The following is a 15,531-nucleotide window of genomic DNA, read 5'->3' as shown; positions in this document are numbered from 1 at the left end:
GTTGAATAGTAGCGGTGAGAGTGGATATCCTTGTCTTGTTCCTGACTTACAGGAAACACTTTCAGTTTTTCACCATTGAGGATAATGTTTGCTGTGGGTTTATCATATATGACTTTTATTATATTGAGGTATGTTCTTTCTATGTCTGCTATCTGAAGGGATTTTATCATAAATGAATGTTGAATTTTGTCAAAGGCTTTTTCTGCATCTAATGAGATAATCATATGGTTTTTATAATTTAATTTGTTAATATGGTGTATCACATTGATTGAATTGCGATATTTAAAAATCCTTGCATCCCTGGGAAAAAGCCCACTTGGTCACAATGTATGATCTTCTTAATATGTTGTTGGATTCTGTTTGCTAGAATTTTGTTGAGGATTTTTGCATCTATGTTCATCAGTGATATTGGCCTGTAGTTTTCTTTTTTGTGTGGCATCTTTGTCCGGTTTTGGTATTAGGGTGATGGTCACCTCATAGAATGAGTTTGAAAGTTTAGCTTCCTCTGCAATTTTCTGGAGGAGTTTGAGTAGGATAGGTTTTAGCTCTTAATTAAGTTTTTGATAGAATTTAGCTGTAAAGCAATCTGGTCCTGGGCTTTTGTTTTTTGGAAGATTTCTGATTACAGTTTCAATTTCTGTGCTTGTGATGGGTCTCTTAAGATTTTCTTTTCCTTCCTGGTTCAGTTTTAGAAAGTTATACTTTCTAAGAATTTGTCCATTTCATCAAAGTTGTCCATTTTATTGGCATATAGTTGCTGATAGTAGTCTCTTATGATCCTTTGTATTTCTATGTTGTCATTGTGATTTCTCCATTTTCATTTCTAATTTTGTTGGTTACATTCTTCTCCCTTTGTTTCTTGATGAGTCTGGCTAACAGTTTGTCTATTTTATTTATCTTCTCAAAGAACCAGCTTTTAGCTTTGTTGATTTTTGCTATGGTCTCCTTTGTTCTTTTTATATTTATCTCTGCCCTAATATTTATGATTTCTTTCCTTCTACTAACCCTGGGGTTCTTCATTCTTCTTTTTCTAGTTGCTTTAGGTGTACAGTTAGGTTATTTATTTGATTTCTCTCCTGTTTCTTGATGTAGGCTTGTATTGCTATGAACCTTCCCCTTAGCACTGCTTTTACTGAATCCCAAAGGTTGTTCTGTGTTCATTTTCATTCATTTTTATGCATATTTTGATTTGTTTTTTTTTATTTCTTCTGTGATTTGTTTATTATTCAGAAGTGTGTTTTTAGCTTCCATATGTTTGTATTTTTAATAGTTTTTTTTTTTTCCCCCCTGTGGTTGATATCTAATCTCACTGCTTTGTGATCAGAAAAGATGCTTGAGCTGATTTCAATTTTTTAATTTACCAAGGGTAGATTTATGTCCCAGGATGTGGTCTATCATGGAGAAGGTTCCGTGTAGACTTGAGAAAAAGGTGAAATAAATTATTTCGGGGTGAAATATCCCATAGATATCAATTAGGTCTATCTGGTCCATTGTATCATTTAAAGTTTTTGTTTCCTTGCTAATTTTCTGTTTAGTTCATCTATCCATGGGTTTGAGTAGGGTATTAAAGTCTCCTATTATTATTGTGTTACTGTTAGTTTTTCCTTTCATATATGTTAGCATTTGCCTTACATACTGTGGTGCTCCTATGTTGGGTGCATATATATTTATAACTGTTATATCTTCTTCGTGGATTGATCCTTTGATCATGATGTAGTGTCCTTCTTTGTCTCTTTTCACAGGCTTTATTTCAAAGTCTATTATATCTGATATGAGTATTGCTACTCCTGCTTTCTTTGGTCTCCATTTGTGTAAAATATCTTTTTCCAGCCCTTCCACTTTCAGTCTGTATGTGTCCCTTGTTTTGAGGTGGGTCTCTTGTAGACAACATATATAGGGGTCTTGTTTTTATATCCATTCAACCGGTGTTTGTCTTTTGGTTGGGGCATTCAACCCATTTACATTTAAGGTAATTATTGATAAGTATGATCCTGTTGCCATTTACTTTGTTGTTTGGGGTTCAAGTTTATGCACACTTTCTGTGCTTCCTGTCTAGAGAAGATCCTTTAGCATTTGTTGAAGAGCTAGTTTGGGAGTGCTGAATTCTCTCAGGTTTTGATTGTCTGTAAAGCTTTTGATTTCTCCTTCATATTTGAATGAGATCATTGCTGAGTTCATGAATCTGGCTTGTAGGTTTTTCTCTTTCAACACTTTAAGTATGTCCTGACGGTCCCTTCTGCCTTGAAGAGTTTCTATTGACAGATCAGCTGTTATCTATATGGGAATCCCCTTGAGTGTGATTTGTTGTTTTTCCCTTGCTGCTTTTAATATTTGTTCTTTGTGTTTGATCTTCGTTCATTTGATTAATATGTAACTTGGGGTGTTTTGCCTTGAATTTTCCTGTTTGTGGCTCTCTGGGTTTCTTGGACTTGGGTGGGTATTTCCTTCCCCATTTTAGGGAAGTTTTCAACTATTATCTCCTCAAGTATTTTCTCATGGCCTTTCTTTTTGTCTCTTCTTCTGGGACTCCTATGATTCAAATGTTGGGGCATTTAACATTGTTCCAGAGGTCTCTGCGGTTGTCCTCATTTCTTTTAATTCTTTTTTTCTTTTTTCCCTCTGCTTCATTTATTTCCACCATTCTATCTTCCGCCTCACTTATCCTATCTTCTCCCTCAGTTACTCTACTGTTGGTTCCCTCCAGAGTACTTTTGATCTCAGTTTTTGTATTATGTGCTGGAGTCCAGCTCCAGCAACCAGGGATTCAATCTGAAGAGATGGACAGTGTCGATGGACGATGATGTAGCCTCTGACTCGAAGTACGGGACTACATGTTTATTTCAAGCTTCAGGTTATCTTTTATACTTTGACAAAAGCATTAGGTCAGAGGTTTTTAGTTTCCCCCACCCTGATTTACTGTACTTAACTTGTGATTACATTGTAACTCATGCTACATTCCTCAGTTTCTTTCTTATCTTTCTAAATCCTGTTTTCCCCTAGCATCTTAAGATCATTATCTCCTAAAAAGGCTTCTAGCTATTCTTAATTAATCCTAAACCCTAAACTCAGCAAACTTCTTTTGCCATAAACATTCCCTTCACAAACAGGTCTCAGATAATAATCCTTCCCATGGCCTCAAGCTGCGGCCTACATGCTCATCCTGGGACATTCTTTGTAAAGATCCTTGAACAAATTATTTTCTAGGCACAACTGCAAAAGGCTTTGTGCTTTCTCATGTTTCTCTAAAGCACCTTAACATTCTTTTGAGCCAACTCAACCAAAGAAAGGAAAGAACAAGTCAGAATCACAAGGCCTAACTCTTCATCCTGGGACCATACTTGAGAGATGAGGAGAGGGAGTTGGGGCCGTGCCTCCATTATGTCAGTAATGCCTAATGCAGCTCCTGACAATTATTCATTATTGGTTGACTCTTTTCTATTTCTTCTAGGTCCTTGTTAATTTTTTCTTGCATATTCTCGATCTTTGTCTCCAGATTATTTATCTGTAACTCCATTTTGTTTTCAAGATTTTGGATCATTTTTACTATCATTATTCTGAATTTTCTTTCAGATAGACTATCTCCTGCTGTTTTGTTTGGTTTGGTAGACATTTATCATGTTCCTTTACCTGCTGAATATGTCTCTATCTTTCATTTTGTTTAGATTGCTGTGTTGTGTGTCCCTTTTCAATAGCCTGGAAGTTTGTGGTTCCTCTTTATTGTGGAAGTTCTTCCCTGTTGGTGGGGTTGGATGAGTGGCTTTCAAGGTTTCCTGGTTAGGGAAGCTTGTGTCAGTGTTCTGATGGGTGGAGCTGGATCTCTTCTCTCTGTAGTGCAATGAAGTGTCCAGTAGTGAGTTTTGAGGTGTCTATGGGTTTGGTGAGACTTTTTGCCACCTGTATTTTAAGGCTCAGGATTATGTTCCTGAGTTGTTGGAGAATTAGCTTGGTATGTCTTGCTCTGAAATTTGTTTGCTCTTGGGTGGAGCTTGGTTTCAGTGTAGGTATGGAAACTTTTGGATGAGCTCTTGTTGATTAATGTTCCCTGGAGTCAGGCATTTTCTGATGTTCTCAAGTTTTGGACTTAATCCTCCTGCCTCTGGCTTTCAGTCTTGTTCTTACAGTAGCCTCAAGACCTCTCCATCCATAGTACACCAGTGATAGAACATTTAGGTTAATGGTGAAACAATTCTCCACAGTAAGGGACACCTAGAGAGGTTCAAAGAGTTACATGGAGAAAATAAGTGGGAGGAGGGAGATAGAGGTGACCAGGAGGAGAAGAGAGGGAATCAAAAGGGGAGAGAGCAATCTAGCCAGTAATCAATTCCCTATTTGCTCTTCAGAGTCTGGAACACTCTGAGAGGTTCACGGAGTTCCATAGAGAAGAGAAGAGGGAGGAAGGAGACAGAGGTGACCAGGAGGAGAGGAGGGGGAGTCAAAAGGAGAAAGACCAATTTAGCCAGTGAGCAGTTACCTAAGTGTTCTCCACAGCCTGGAACACCCAAAGAGATTCACAGAATTAAGTAGAGAAGAGAAGGGGGACAGAGGAGATAGAGGTTACCTGGGGGAGAAAAAGGAGAATCAAAAGGGGAGAGAGAAAAAAAGCCAATAATCACACTCCTATGTAAAAATGAGTATTGAAGATTGGTTTCCTAAAGGTACAAAATTGATAACAAATATCACAAAGCAAATATTAAAAATCTAGAGTAGAGTTTAAACTCTCAAAAATACAATATTTAAAAAAAATCACAAAAATTATAAAAAAATATACATATGAAATTAGCTTTAAAAATAGGGTATTTTTTTGCAAGGTAATAGTAGGTTATAAAAATGAAAATTAAAGGAGTAATAAAGAACTTAAAAATAAAAAAAAATTAAAAATGATAGTAGTAAAATATATCTAGGAATTTCTCTGGAGCTGTTGAGGGCAGTGTGGGGTCAGTTCAATTTCAGATATTTCCTTGTTCCAGCTTATACTTCTTCTCAAGGTCTATAGGCCCCTTCCAATGTAGTCAGTGCAAACTACAGGGTTTTAATTTGTTGCACCTGTCACTTCCAAAGCAGTTCCTTCTTCATTGTTTATTTTGGCTTCCCCTGTTTGCACGCCTCTTCAGTGTCTAATTTCCACCCTGACACAAGGTAGCGAAGGTGGTCATTTATTTAGGCTCACTTGTTCAATTGTGCTGCGGCGAGGGAGGAACACTGCAAACAAATATCACTGGTATGTGTGGGGCGTGCTCGCAGTGTCTGGGCCACACTGGGTTTGTCCCTGCTCATGACCTGTGTGCTTACCGGGTCTATACTGCTCAGGGTCCAGGTTGCTCTGCAGGGGAACTGCCTAAAGCGGGCCCTGGGTTGTGTGCACTTCCCGGGTTTAAGCCACCCAGGTTCAGGTTCTCGGTACTCCACAAGGGCACAGACTCGGTTGGGCCTGTGTTTTGTGCCCTTCCCAGGTCCGAACAGCTCAGGCGACCAGGTGCTTGGTGAGAGCACACTCCCCAGTAAGCGGTGAGTCTTATCACCTCCCCTATCCCAGCTGCTCAGTTTCCTGTATGTGCAGCGGGAGCGCCGTCTCAGGTGTGCTGTGTGTCTCCTCTGGGGAGCTGATCTCTGGCTGCGACCCTCCTGGTGGATGTCAAGCATCAAGGATCCCAGGAAGACTTGGTTAGCAACTGGGAGCCTGCTCGCAGTTTGGTAGAGGATGCCACCTCTGGGGTCAAGGTTGCCCCTCGCCTTCCGGCTCTGGCCTTCACCCGCCTGCCTCTCTGCCTCTGGTGGGGGATGAGCCGGTCCACTGCTGGTCCGCTGCTGGCTAGCTTTCCTCTGGTATTCACTCAATCCTTTGTTCTGTGAGTGGGCCCAGCAGTGACTTAGGTTAGAGCATTTCGTGGGAAAATTCTTTCTTTTTTTTTCCATCTCTGGCTATCCCACATTTTGGGTTGCTATCTCAACGTTAGCTCCCTCAGACTTTCCTCAGGGCATTCAGGCCTGGTCCTTACTCTAAGCAATTCAGCCCGCACCTCCCTGTTCAGCCCCCACTTGCTGGTGGGGGATGTGAGTGTCTGGGCTAGTTCACTGGGAGTTGTGGTTAGGCACATAATCTGTGGATTTTATTTATTTATTTTTTCCTCCCGGTTATGTTGCCCTCTGAGATTCTGAAACTCCCCACAGACCTGCCCATGAGAGGGTTTCCTGGTGTTTGGAAACTTCTCCTCTTTTAAGACTCCCTCCCTGGGTAAGGTTTCCATCCCTAACTCTTTTGTCTCTCTTTTTATCTTTTATATTTTGTCTTATCTCCTTTTGAAGACAATGGGCTGTCTTTCTGGGTGCCTGGTGTCCTTCACTAGCGTTCAGAAGTTGTTTTGTGGAATTTTCTCAGTGTTCAAATGATCTTTTGATGAATTTTTTTGGAGAGAAAGTGGTCTCCACATCCTATTCCTCCTCCATTTTTGCACTCCTCTCATTGTGGTTTTGATTTGCATTTCTCTGATAATAAGTGATGTTGAGAATCTTTTCATGTGTTTGTTAGCCATCTGTATGTCTTTTTTGGTGAAATGTCTGTTTAGTTCTTTGGCCCATTTTTTGATTGGGTTGTTTATTTTTCTGGTATTGAGCTGCTTGTATATTTTTGAGATTAATTCTTTGTCAGTTGTTTCATTTGCTATTATTTTCTTCCATTCTTTTTTTTTCTTTTTTTAAAATTTATTTTATTTTATTTTTTAAATTTAAAATGTTGTATTGGTTTTGCCATACATCAACATGAATCCGCCACAGGTATACACGTGTTCCCCATCCTGAACCCTCCTCCCTCCTCTCTCCCCGTACCATCCCTCTGGTCATCCCAGTGCACCAGCCCCAAGCATCCAGTGTCATGCATCGAACGTGGACTGGCGACTCTTTTCATATATGATATACATGTTTAAATGCCATTCTCCCAAATCATCCCACCGTCTCCCACAGAGTCCAAAAGACTGTTCTATACATCAGAGTCTCTTTTGCTGTCTCGTATACAGGGTTATTGTTACCATATTTTTAAATTCCATATATATGCGTTAGTATACTGTATTGGTGTTTTTCTTTTTAGCTTACTTCACTCTGTATAATAGGCTCCAGTTTCATCCACCTCATTAGAACTGATTCAAATGTATTCTTTTTAATGGCTGAGTAATACTCCATTGTGTATATGTACCACTGCTTTCTTATCCATTCATCTGCTGATGGACATCTAGGTTGCTTCCGTGTCCTGGCTATTATAAACAGTGCTGCAATGAACATTGGGGTACACGTGTCTTTTTCAATTCTGGTTTCCTCAGTGTGTATGCCCAGCAGTGGGATTGCTGGGTCATAAGGCAGTTCTATTTCCAGTTTTTTAAGGAATCTCCACACTGTTCTCCAGAGTGACTGTACTAGTTTGCATTCCCAGCAACAGTGTAAGAGGGTTCCCCTTTCTCCACACCATCTCCAGCATTTATTGCTTGTAGACTTTTGGATCACAGCCATTCTGACTGGCGTGAAATGGTACCTCATAATGGTTTTGATTTGCATTTCTCTGATAATAAGTGATGTTGAGCATTCTTTTCATGTGTTTGTTAGCCATCTGTATGTCTTCTTTGGAGAAATGTCTACTTAATTCTTTGGCCCATTTTTGGATTGGGTCATTTATTTTTCTGGAATGGAGCTGTAGGAGTTGCTTGTATACTTTTGAGATTAGTTGTTTGTCAGTTGCTTCATTTGCTATTATTTTCTCCCACTCTTAAGGCTGTCTTTTCACCTTACTTATAGTTTCCTTAGTGGTGCAAAAGCTTTTAAGTTTAATTAGGACTGTGAAGAAAGCTGAGCGCTGAAGAATTGATGCTTTGGAACTGTGGTGTTCGAGAAGACTCTTGAGAGTCCCTTGGACTGCAAGGAGATCCAACCAGTCCATTCTGAAGGAGATCAGCCCTGGGATTTCTTTGGAGGGAATGATGCTAAAGCTGAAACTCCAGTACTTTGGCCACCTCATGTGAAGGGTTGACTCATTGGAAAAGACTCTGATGCTGGGAGGGATTGGGGCCAGGAGGAGAAGGGAACAACAGAGGACGAGATGGCTTGATGGCATCATCGATTCAATGGACATGAGTTTGGGTGAACTCTGGGAGTTGGTGATGGACAGGGAGGCCTGGCATGCTGTGATTCATGGGGTCACAAACAGTCGGACATGACTGAGCGACTGAACTGAACTGAACTGAGGCCCCATTTGTTTATTTTTGTTTTTATTTCCATTATTCTGGAAGGTGGATCATAGAGGATCTTGCTGTGATTTATGTCAGAGTGTTCTGCCTATGTTTTCCTCTAAGAGTTTTATAGTTTCTGGTTTTACATTTAGATCTTTAATCCATTTTGCATTTATTTTTATGTATGGTGTTAGAAAGTGTTCTAGTTTCATTTTTTACAGGTGATTGTCTAGTTTTCCCAGCACCACTTGTTAAAGAGATTGTCTTTTCTACATTGTATATTTTTGCCTCCTTTGTCAAAGAAAGATCAAAGCGCTGGTCCATATGAAACCTTGAGTGCTTCCTACAGTCATCTTGGAGAATAATTGACAATACTTAGTGGAAATACAGGGACGATTTTAATAAGAAAAATTAGCTAGGTCTTATTTTGTGAAATAAGTGACTGATGTTTATCTTACTACTTCCTCTCAAACCATTAACTTAGGCAAATCTTAAAAGGCCACACAAATCACTTCCTGAAATATAGGAAGTGTTTAATAGGCTTGCAAATCACAGCACCAAGAAGAAAATGTCTGTAATATTAAATTATCTTAAAGCTATTTATGTTTTAAAACATTACATAAATACTAAGGAAGAGGAATAGTTCGAGTAGAAATTAGAGGTCTGCATAACAAAAGATGCTTCCTGACTTCTCCAAATGTGAATTGTTTTTAAAATGTTTCTAGTGAACAGTGAGTGTAGCTCAGATAGACTTGTGCTTTCAAAGGAGACACTGGGATAATGAAGATAGATATCTTCTGTATTCAAAAAGACTTTCTGACCAGTACTTTACTAATACTGTTGTTCTGACAATAAATATTAATAAAATAAAATGTTTAGAATTAGTCAAATGTATTATGGCATGAACAAGTGAAATTTTATTATAATGCTTACCTATAATTTAGATTACTGTAGAATGCCTTTAAATAAAGAATTTAGCTTGAATCATTTGCAGATCATTCACTTGATATTAAATGATCTGAAAAGGAAGCCATTTTATTAGGGTAAATAAGTTCTAAATTGTATTGATATAACTGATGCAGTAAGCATGTCCATAGATTGAATGTGGTTAATATAACTGTATCCTCTCAATTGTAAAAGGTATGCCCATGGAATTAACAATTTTTAATATATTTTCTGCAGCTTTTTGAGCAAATGATGTTAAAGTTCCTGCTATTCTCTTTGAGACAGGTTCTCCAGTTGCAGAGGATGCTCATAGCTTATTTTCAATTATTAGCTGGCTAATAATTTTTAATAATGTTTTTGATATAATAATTTATGTATAATAAAATTCATCTTTTCATACATTTAGTTTTGACATTGGACACAATTGTGTAAACATGACCACAATGTATTATTCATCTGATGATGAACATTTGTGTTACATCTAGTTTGGGGCTATTATAAATAAAGCTGCTATGAATATTCATGTATGTCTTTTTGTAGACATGCATTTTCACATCCCTTGGGTAAATACTTAAGAGTAGGATTGCTGAGTCAAATGGTAAGAAAGGCTATATTTAATTTTATAAGAAACTGCAAGACATTTCCCAAAGTGGCTGTATGGCTTTACCCTTCCACCAACAAAATATGAGACTTTTAATTGCTCCACATTCTTCTCATCAGCACTTGCTACTGTCAATCTCTTTAACATAATCTATTGTAGTATGTTTCTGGGAATACCAGACCACCTTACCTGCCTCCTGAGAAACCTGTATGCATGTAAAGAAGCAATAGTTTATACAACAGAACATGGAACAATGGACTGGTTCAAAATTAGGAAAGGAGTATGTCAAGGATGTAATTATCACTCTGCTTATAAACTTATATGTAGACTATATCATGCAAAATACAGGGCTGAATGAAGCACAACTGGAATCAAGATTGCCAAGAGAAATAGTGCAGATGACATGTGCAAATGACACCACCCTAAAGGCAGAAAGCAAAGAGGAACTAAAAAGTCTCTTGGTGAAGGTGAAAGAGGAGACTGAAAAAGCTGGCTTAAAACTCAACATTCAAAAAACTAAGATTATGGCACCCGGTCCCATCACTTCATGGCAAATAGATTGGGAAACAAGAGAAACAGAGACAGACTTTATTTTCTTGAGCTCAAAAATTACTTAAAATGGTTGACTAAAGCCGTGAAAATAAAAGATGCTTGTTCGTTAGAAGAAAAGCTATAACAATCCTAGACAGGGTATTAAAAAGCAGAGGTATCACTTTGCCAATGAAGGTCCGTTTAGTCAAAGCTTTAGTTTTTTCAGTAGTCGTGGATGGATGTGAGATTTGTACCATAAAGAAGAATGCTGAAGAATTCATGCTTTTGAACTGTGATGCTGGAGAAGACTCTTGAGAGTCCCTTGGAGAGCAAGGATATCAAACCAGTCAATCCTAAAGGAAATCAATCCTGAATATTCATTGGAAGGACTGATGCTGAATTTGAAGCTCCAATACTTTGGCCTGATGCTGGGAGATCATGATGAGAAAGATTGAAGGCAGGAGGAAAAGGGGATGACAGAGGATGAGATAGCTGGATAGCATCCCTGACTCAAAGGACATGATTTTGAGCAAACTCCAGGAGATGATGAAGGTCAGGGAAGCCTGGCATGCTGCAGTCCATGGAGTCACAATGAGTCAGACAAGACTGAGTGACTGAACATCAACAACAACAGTATGTTGGTGGTAGCATCTCTTTGTGGTTTTAATTTGCATTTCCTTTATGACAAACAATATCAAACATTTTCAAGTGTTTATTGGTCACTCTTATATCTTCTTTGATAAATTGTATGTTCAAATATTTCACCTGATTTTTATTCTGTTGGTGGTCCTATATTTGTTCTATAAGAGCTCTTTATGCATCCTGAATACAAGTCCTTTATCGTATTTGTGATTTACAAATTTTTCATCCTAATATATAGCTTGTATTTTCATTTTCTTAATAGTATCTTTTGAAAAGCAATGATGTGGGATTTCTCTTTTTTTAATGAATTCTTTAAGTTTCATGATTTTTGTGTCTTATTGAAATTTTTTTGCCTAACCCAAGGACATAGAGAGTTTTCCCTCAGTTTTCCTCTAGAAGTTTTATAGTTTTTGGTTTTACATTTAGGTCTGGTATCCACTTCTCATTATATTTTGTATATTATGTGAGTTAAGGTTTGATAATCTTTTTTGAAGGGGGTATGGATTTACAAGTTTTCAACCACTCTTTTTTGAAATGTTGAAAGATTATTCTTTGTGCATTGAATTACCTCAGCATCTTAATCAAAAGTCAACCAAATTTGCATGTGTGTGTACATATATATACACATATAATGCAATATATAATATATATTTCTGAACTCTCTATTGTGTCCATTGATCTATATGTCCACACTTTCACCAATATCACATGTTCTTAACTTCTGTAGCTTAAATAGTAAATCTATATAGAGCAATTTCATGGCCATTATCTTATTTGACCCTTATAACCCTCAATCTAGAATTGCCAATGATTACTAGTATTATATCCATTTTATTGACGAGTATATACAATCACAGGTTAATTGTCCTGCCCTAGTTTACACAATTATCAGTAGGTCTGACACTAAAATCCTCCCAAACCTAGTTTATTTTTCTTTTCCTACACAACTAGGAAAAATAGTGAAGAGAGACTGAGTTTCAAATCATTGTAAATTTCGAGATATTTTCTGAATAACAGACTCTTACATAAGGGTGGGGGGTTCAGCAAACTATTTGATAGTCTTATGAAAAATTTCAGTCCCTCTTTGTTACAGAATAATAACCTTTTTACTTCTCAGTGTTTGACTTTGTGAATGATACGTTCAGCATTACTGCATCTGCTATTGCTCTTTACTTGGGGTAAATTGGGCTCTATCTATTCTTAATCCTAATCTGAATGCTAATTAGGTTTACTGTAGGATGAGTCTTTCCAAGAAGGGAACTGCTTCTTGATTTTTCTCTTACCTGAATTTATTTGATTGGATTTTTGACCTTGCAGATTATTTTCTGTTGGTGATTTGCTTAAAAGGCAGCCTTTGAGTAATAGGATAATGTACTTCTGTGTTTTAGAATCCTTTATGCTAAACTTTTATCTTTTTATTGTCTCTATAATTTGATTGCTTTTTAAAAGTTTTATTGTGCATCAAACATGTGTAGTCCTAGGTTTGCACAGAGTAATTTATTATTTGATGCTTTCTCCTTCAGAATGAAGAAGTCAGATTCATTGAAAATGAGTTAGAGATTCAGAAGCAAAAAAATTTTAAACTTCAGACATTTGTAAGAAGCTTGATACTAGCTATAAAAGCTGACAATAAGGAACAACAACAGGTAAGCAACAGAAGAGAATAGTAAATTATAACATAAAATGTTGAAAAGTGGCAAGTCACACTTGGGTTCTTCATATTCTTTTCATTTTTATACCTCATTCCTGCTTGTCATCAAGGAAGGATTTGTTACCTCCTGACTTGTTAATATAGCTTTCTTGGGAATAAATACTCAGATTTTGTGTGCTGCTTTAGTGGAAAATCAAAATGATTAACATACTTTGTTAATTCCAAGCCAGTATCAAGTAGGCAAAACATTTAAAATTTTTAAAATATAATTATTGACTCTATTCTCTATCTTGTACATATTTTTTCATTTAATTAATTTTAAAGAAATTCTCAAAACAGTTGTAAAGATGGGGTTACACTAACTGGAGAGGCACATATTTTAGGACCTCCTGTGAATGAAAGAAGTGAGGCATTTGCCTCTCTTCTGGATTTCAGTTACCTTACAGCCCCTACTAAAGTTCACAGGTGTTTGAATACCTTCTATTTCATGATATGTTGCACATCACTAAAAAAATTGAAATTACTTTGTGAAATTCTTTGTAACCACAGTGCAGCATTTACTTTTCCCAATTTAACTATAGTGTTTGATTACACTACCCCAAAGATGAAATGAAATGTCTTGTGTTTGTCACTGTGGATTTTTTTTTTTTTTTTGGCAAATTCTTCCCAGATTACATTTTCTGCCTCACTTTTTCTGTTAAAATTTGTGTAATAACTTATTAATCTTGCTAAAAAGGAATATGTTAGTGTCACTCAGTCATGTCTGACTCTTTGCAACCCTGTAAACTGTGGCTTGCCAGGCTCCTCTCTCCTTGGGATTTCCCAGGCAAGAATATTGGAATGGGGTGCCATTTCCTACTCTAGGAGGTTTTCCCAACCCAGAGATCAAGCTCGGGTCTTCTGCATTGCAGGCACATTCTTTACCATCTGAGCCACCAGGGTAACCTAAAAAAAAAAAAAAAAAAAAGAATATAGAATTATGTTAAATGTTATATTTAATACTAAATATGTTATATTTAATACTAAATGATACCAAATATGCCTCTGAGTTGTGGACTACCATGTTGATTCCTGATTGTCAGAGAAATTCAATGTAAGTAGTATATTACACAGGTAAGCCTTAATTAGGAAGCAGTCTCAGTGGTTTCTATTCAGCTAGAGTACAAGCATTTATTCCTTATATCCAAGCAAGATGTATGTAGCCTATTCCAGTCATTTCCAAGGAAAAAGATTAGTCTTAGCATACCAGAATTCTCCTGCTTTTCATAAGGAAAATGTCTTTATATATTTCATCAAAGTACTGAACCACAAAATTTAAGCTATAATTTACTCATGAGGCTTAATCTAGCATGTATATTATGAGTCCAGTTTCATGAATTGTGCTCTCCCCATTCTGTACACACACAGACATCCCAAGATGGTAGTTACCAGTCATATTTGACAGTTTTATTTAAGCATTTTGGTTTATTATGTGAGCTAAGCATATTCTATGGCATATTGAAAATGTATTTTTTTTTAGGAATCTAAAGTACAGATTTTAAATGAATAAGATGATAGTCTTGAATTTGTTCCCCAAAGAACTGTAATTTTTAATTACATTAATATTAAAGAAAGGAAAAGTAGAATTAGGTTCAATATGGGAGTAATTTGGAGTGTTGTCCTAGTCCTAAAAATCATGCATGGTTTGTATTTCAGAGTTGTGTGGTCAGCTTATTCACAGTTGTCTATGACTTTTTATAGCTAGGAATAGCACACAAGCTGCATTTTATTTTTTTATTCTAACCTGGCTTTATCCTTCCCCCAAAACCACTAAAAAATAAGAAAAGTACCTATTGTACATTTTACTTTTGCCCTTTTCTTCTACTTTTCCTCTGAAAAAAAGGCTGATGAACTAAGATATGGACAAAACATTGGCTGAGGGAGGGGGAAGAGATAGTTATACAAAAATTGTACTGAAAATCATAGCCTATATAATCAGCATCCAAGTACAAAATACTGATTTTTGTACTTGAGATTGAGTATAATGGATCTCCAAATACGGTCTAAAAATATAGAAGATACCAGCACAAAAGTTACCCAAGTCAGCTCATAAATTACTGATCTTTACTCTATGAAATGCTTAAAGGTTTATTTCTGGAAGGACTTGATTTTTATTCTGCCTAATAAAAGAGAATCATTGTGTCATTGGTTTCTCATTTTAGAATTCTGTTTTTCTGTTAATCTTGATTTGGGTAAGTTGAGTGAGATGAGTGGTCCACAGAGTATTTTGCCCCCATGAAGCAGTCCAGGATTTGAAAATATATGATAATGTCTGACTGAATATTAGATTATCCAAACCAATAGAGATTTAAAAAAAAATAATGTTGTCAGCACTCTACTAAGTCATTAGTTATGATCTTTCTTCCCTTGATAGTTCACTATGTGATTCTATTCTATTGGGGGAAGTGTTATAATCTCTTGGGAAGAATGGCAGTAGGTCACACTCTGACTGGTAGAGAACCTGGAGTGAAGCAAGTTCATTGTGTTCACTTTAGTCTATGAAAAAGACAGTTCTAGCAACTGACAAAATCTGAACATTTGTTCAAGGTGCCAGTGTTGCAATCCAGAAAGATATCGAAAAGGAATATTTTTAAATGGACCCCATGCATTAGTAGTGCCTCGTTCTGTCCCAGATATTAAAGTTTTCCTATTTCATACTGTACTGATTTTGGTCAGGCAACTACATTAAATGCAATGACAAAGAAATACATAGTAGTGTTCTTTGATTTGAAGGTCTCCCCACTACAATTTAAATGTCTTTAAGTCTACTCACCTATATGACTCTCCAGTAAGCTAGGCTTTGTTCATTGGAACACTTTGCCCTCTTTAATATGGCTTCTTTGCACTTGCAAAGTGAAATAAATCCAGTGATGTATTTCTCATAAACTATGATCAACCATTGTCAGCAAAGG

The 15,531-nt window shown here is 36.9% G+C and overlaps 1 protein-coding gene across 3 annotated transcripts in view; it reads left to right on the top strand.

Moving 5' to 3' along the window:
- HDX (highly divergent homeobox) overlaps positions 1-15,531 on the top strand; it is a 217,587-nt gene that overhangs the window by 196,370 nt on the left and 5,686 nt on the right. For 2 of the 3 annotated variants that reach the window (XM_027534472.1, XM_027534471.1), the window contains one exon: positions 12,453-12,575. In XM_027534472.1, coding sequence (XP_027390273.1) covers positions 12,453-12,575 — 123 coding nt within the window. Of the gene's footprint in view, positions 1-12,452; positions 12,576-15,531 lie in introns of those variants that run through there. The other variant, XM_027534473.1, reaches the window with a different exon arrangement.

Source organism: Bos indicus x Bos taurus, chromosome X, assembly GCF_003369695.1.
Source record: "Bos indicus x Bos taurus breed Angus x Brahman F1 hybrid chromosome X, Bos_hybrid_MaternalHap_v2.0, whole genome shotgun sequence".
In the NCBI taxonomy this organism is placed as follows: domain Eukaryota; kingdom Metazoa; phylum Chordata; class Mammalia; order Artiodactyla; family Bovidae; genus Bos; species Bos indicus x Bos taurus.
The sequence above is the reverse complement of the archived record's forward strand: the minus strand, read 5'-3'. Positions and strand labels throughout refer to the sequence as shown.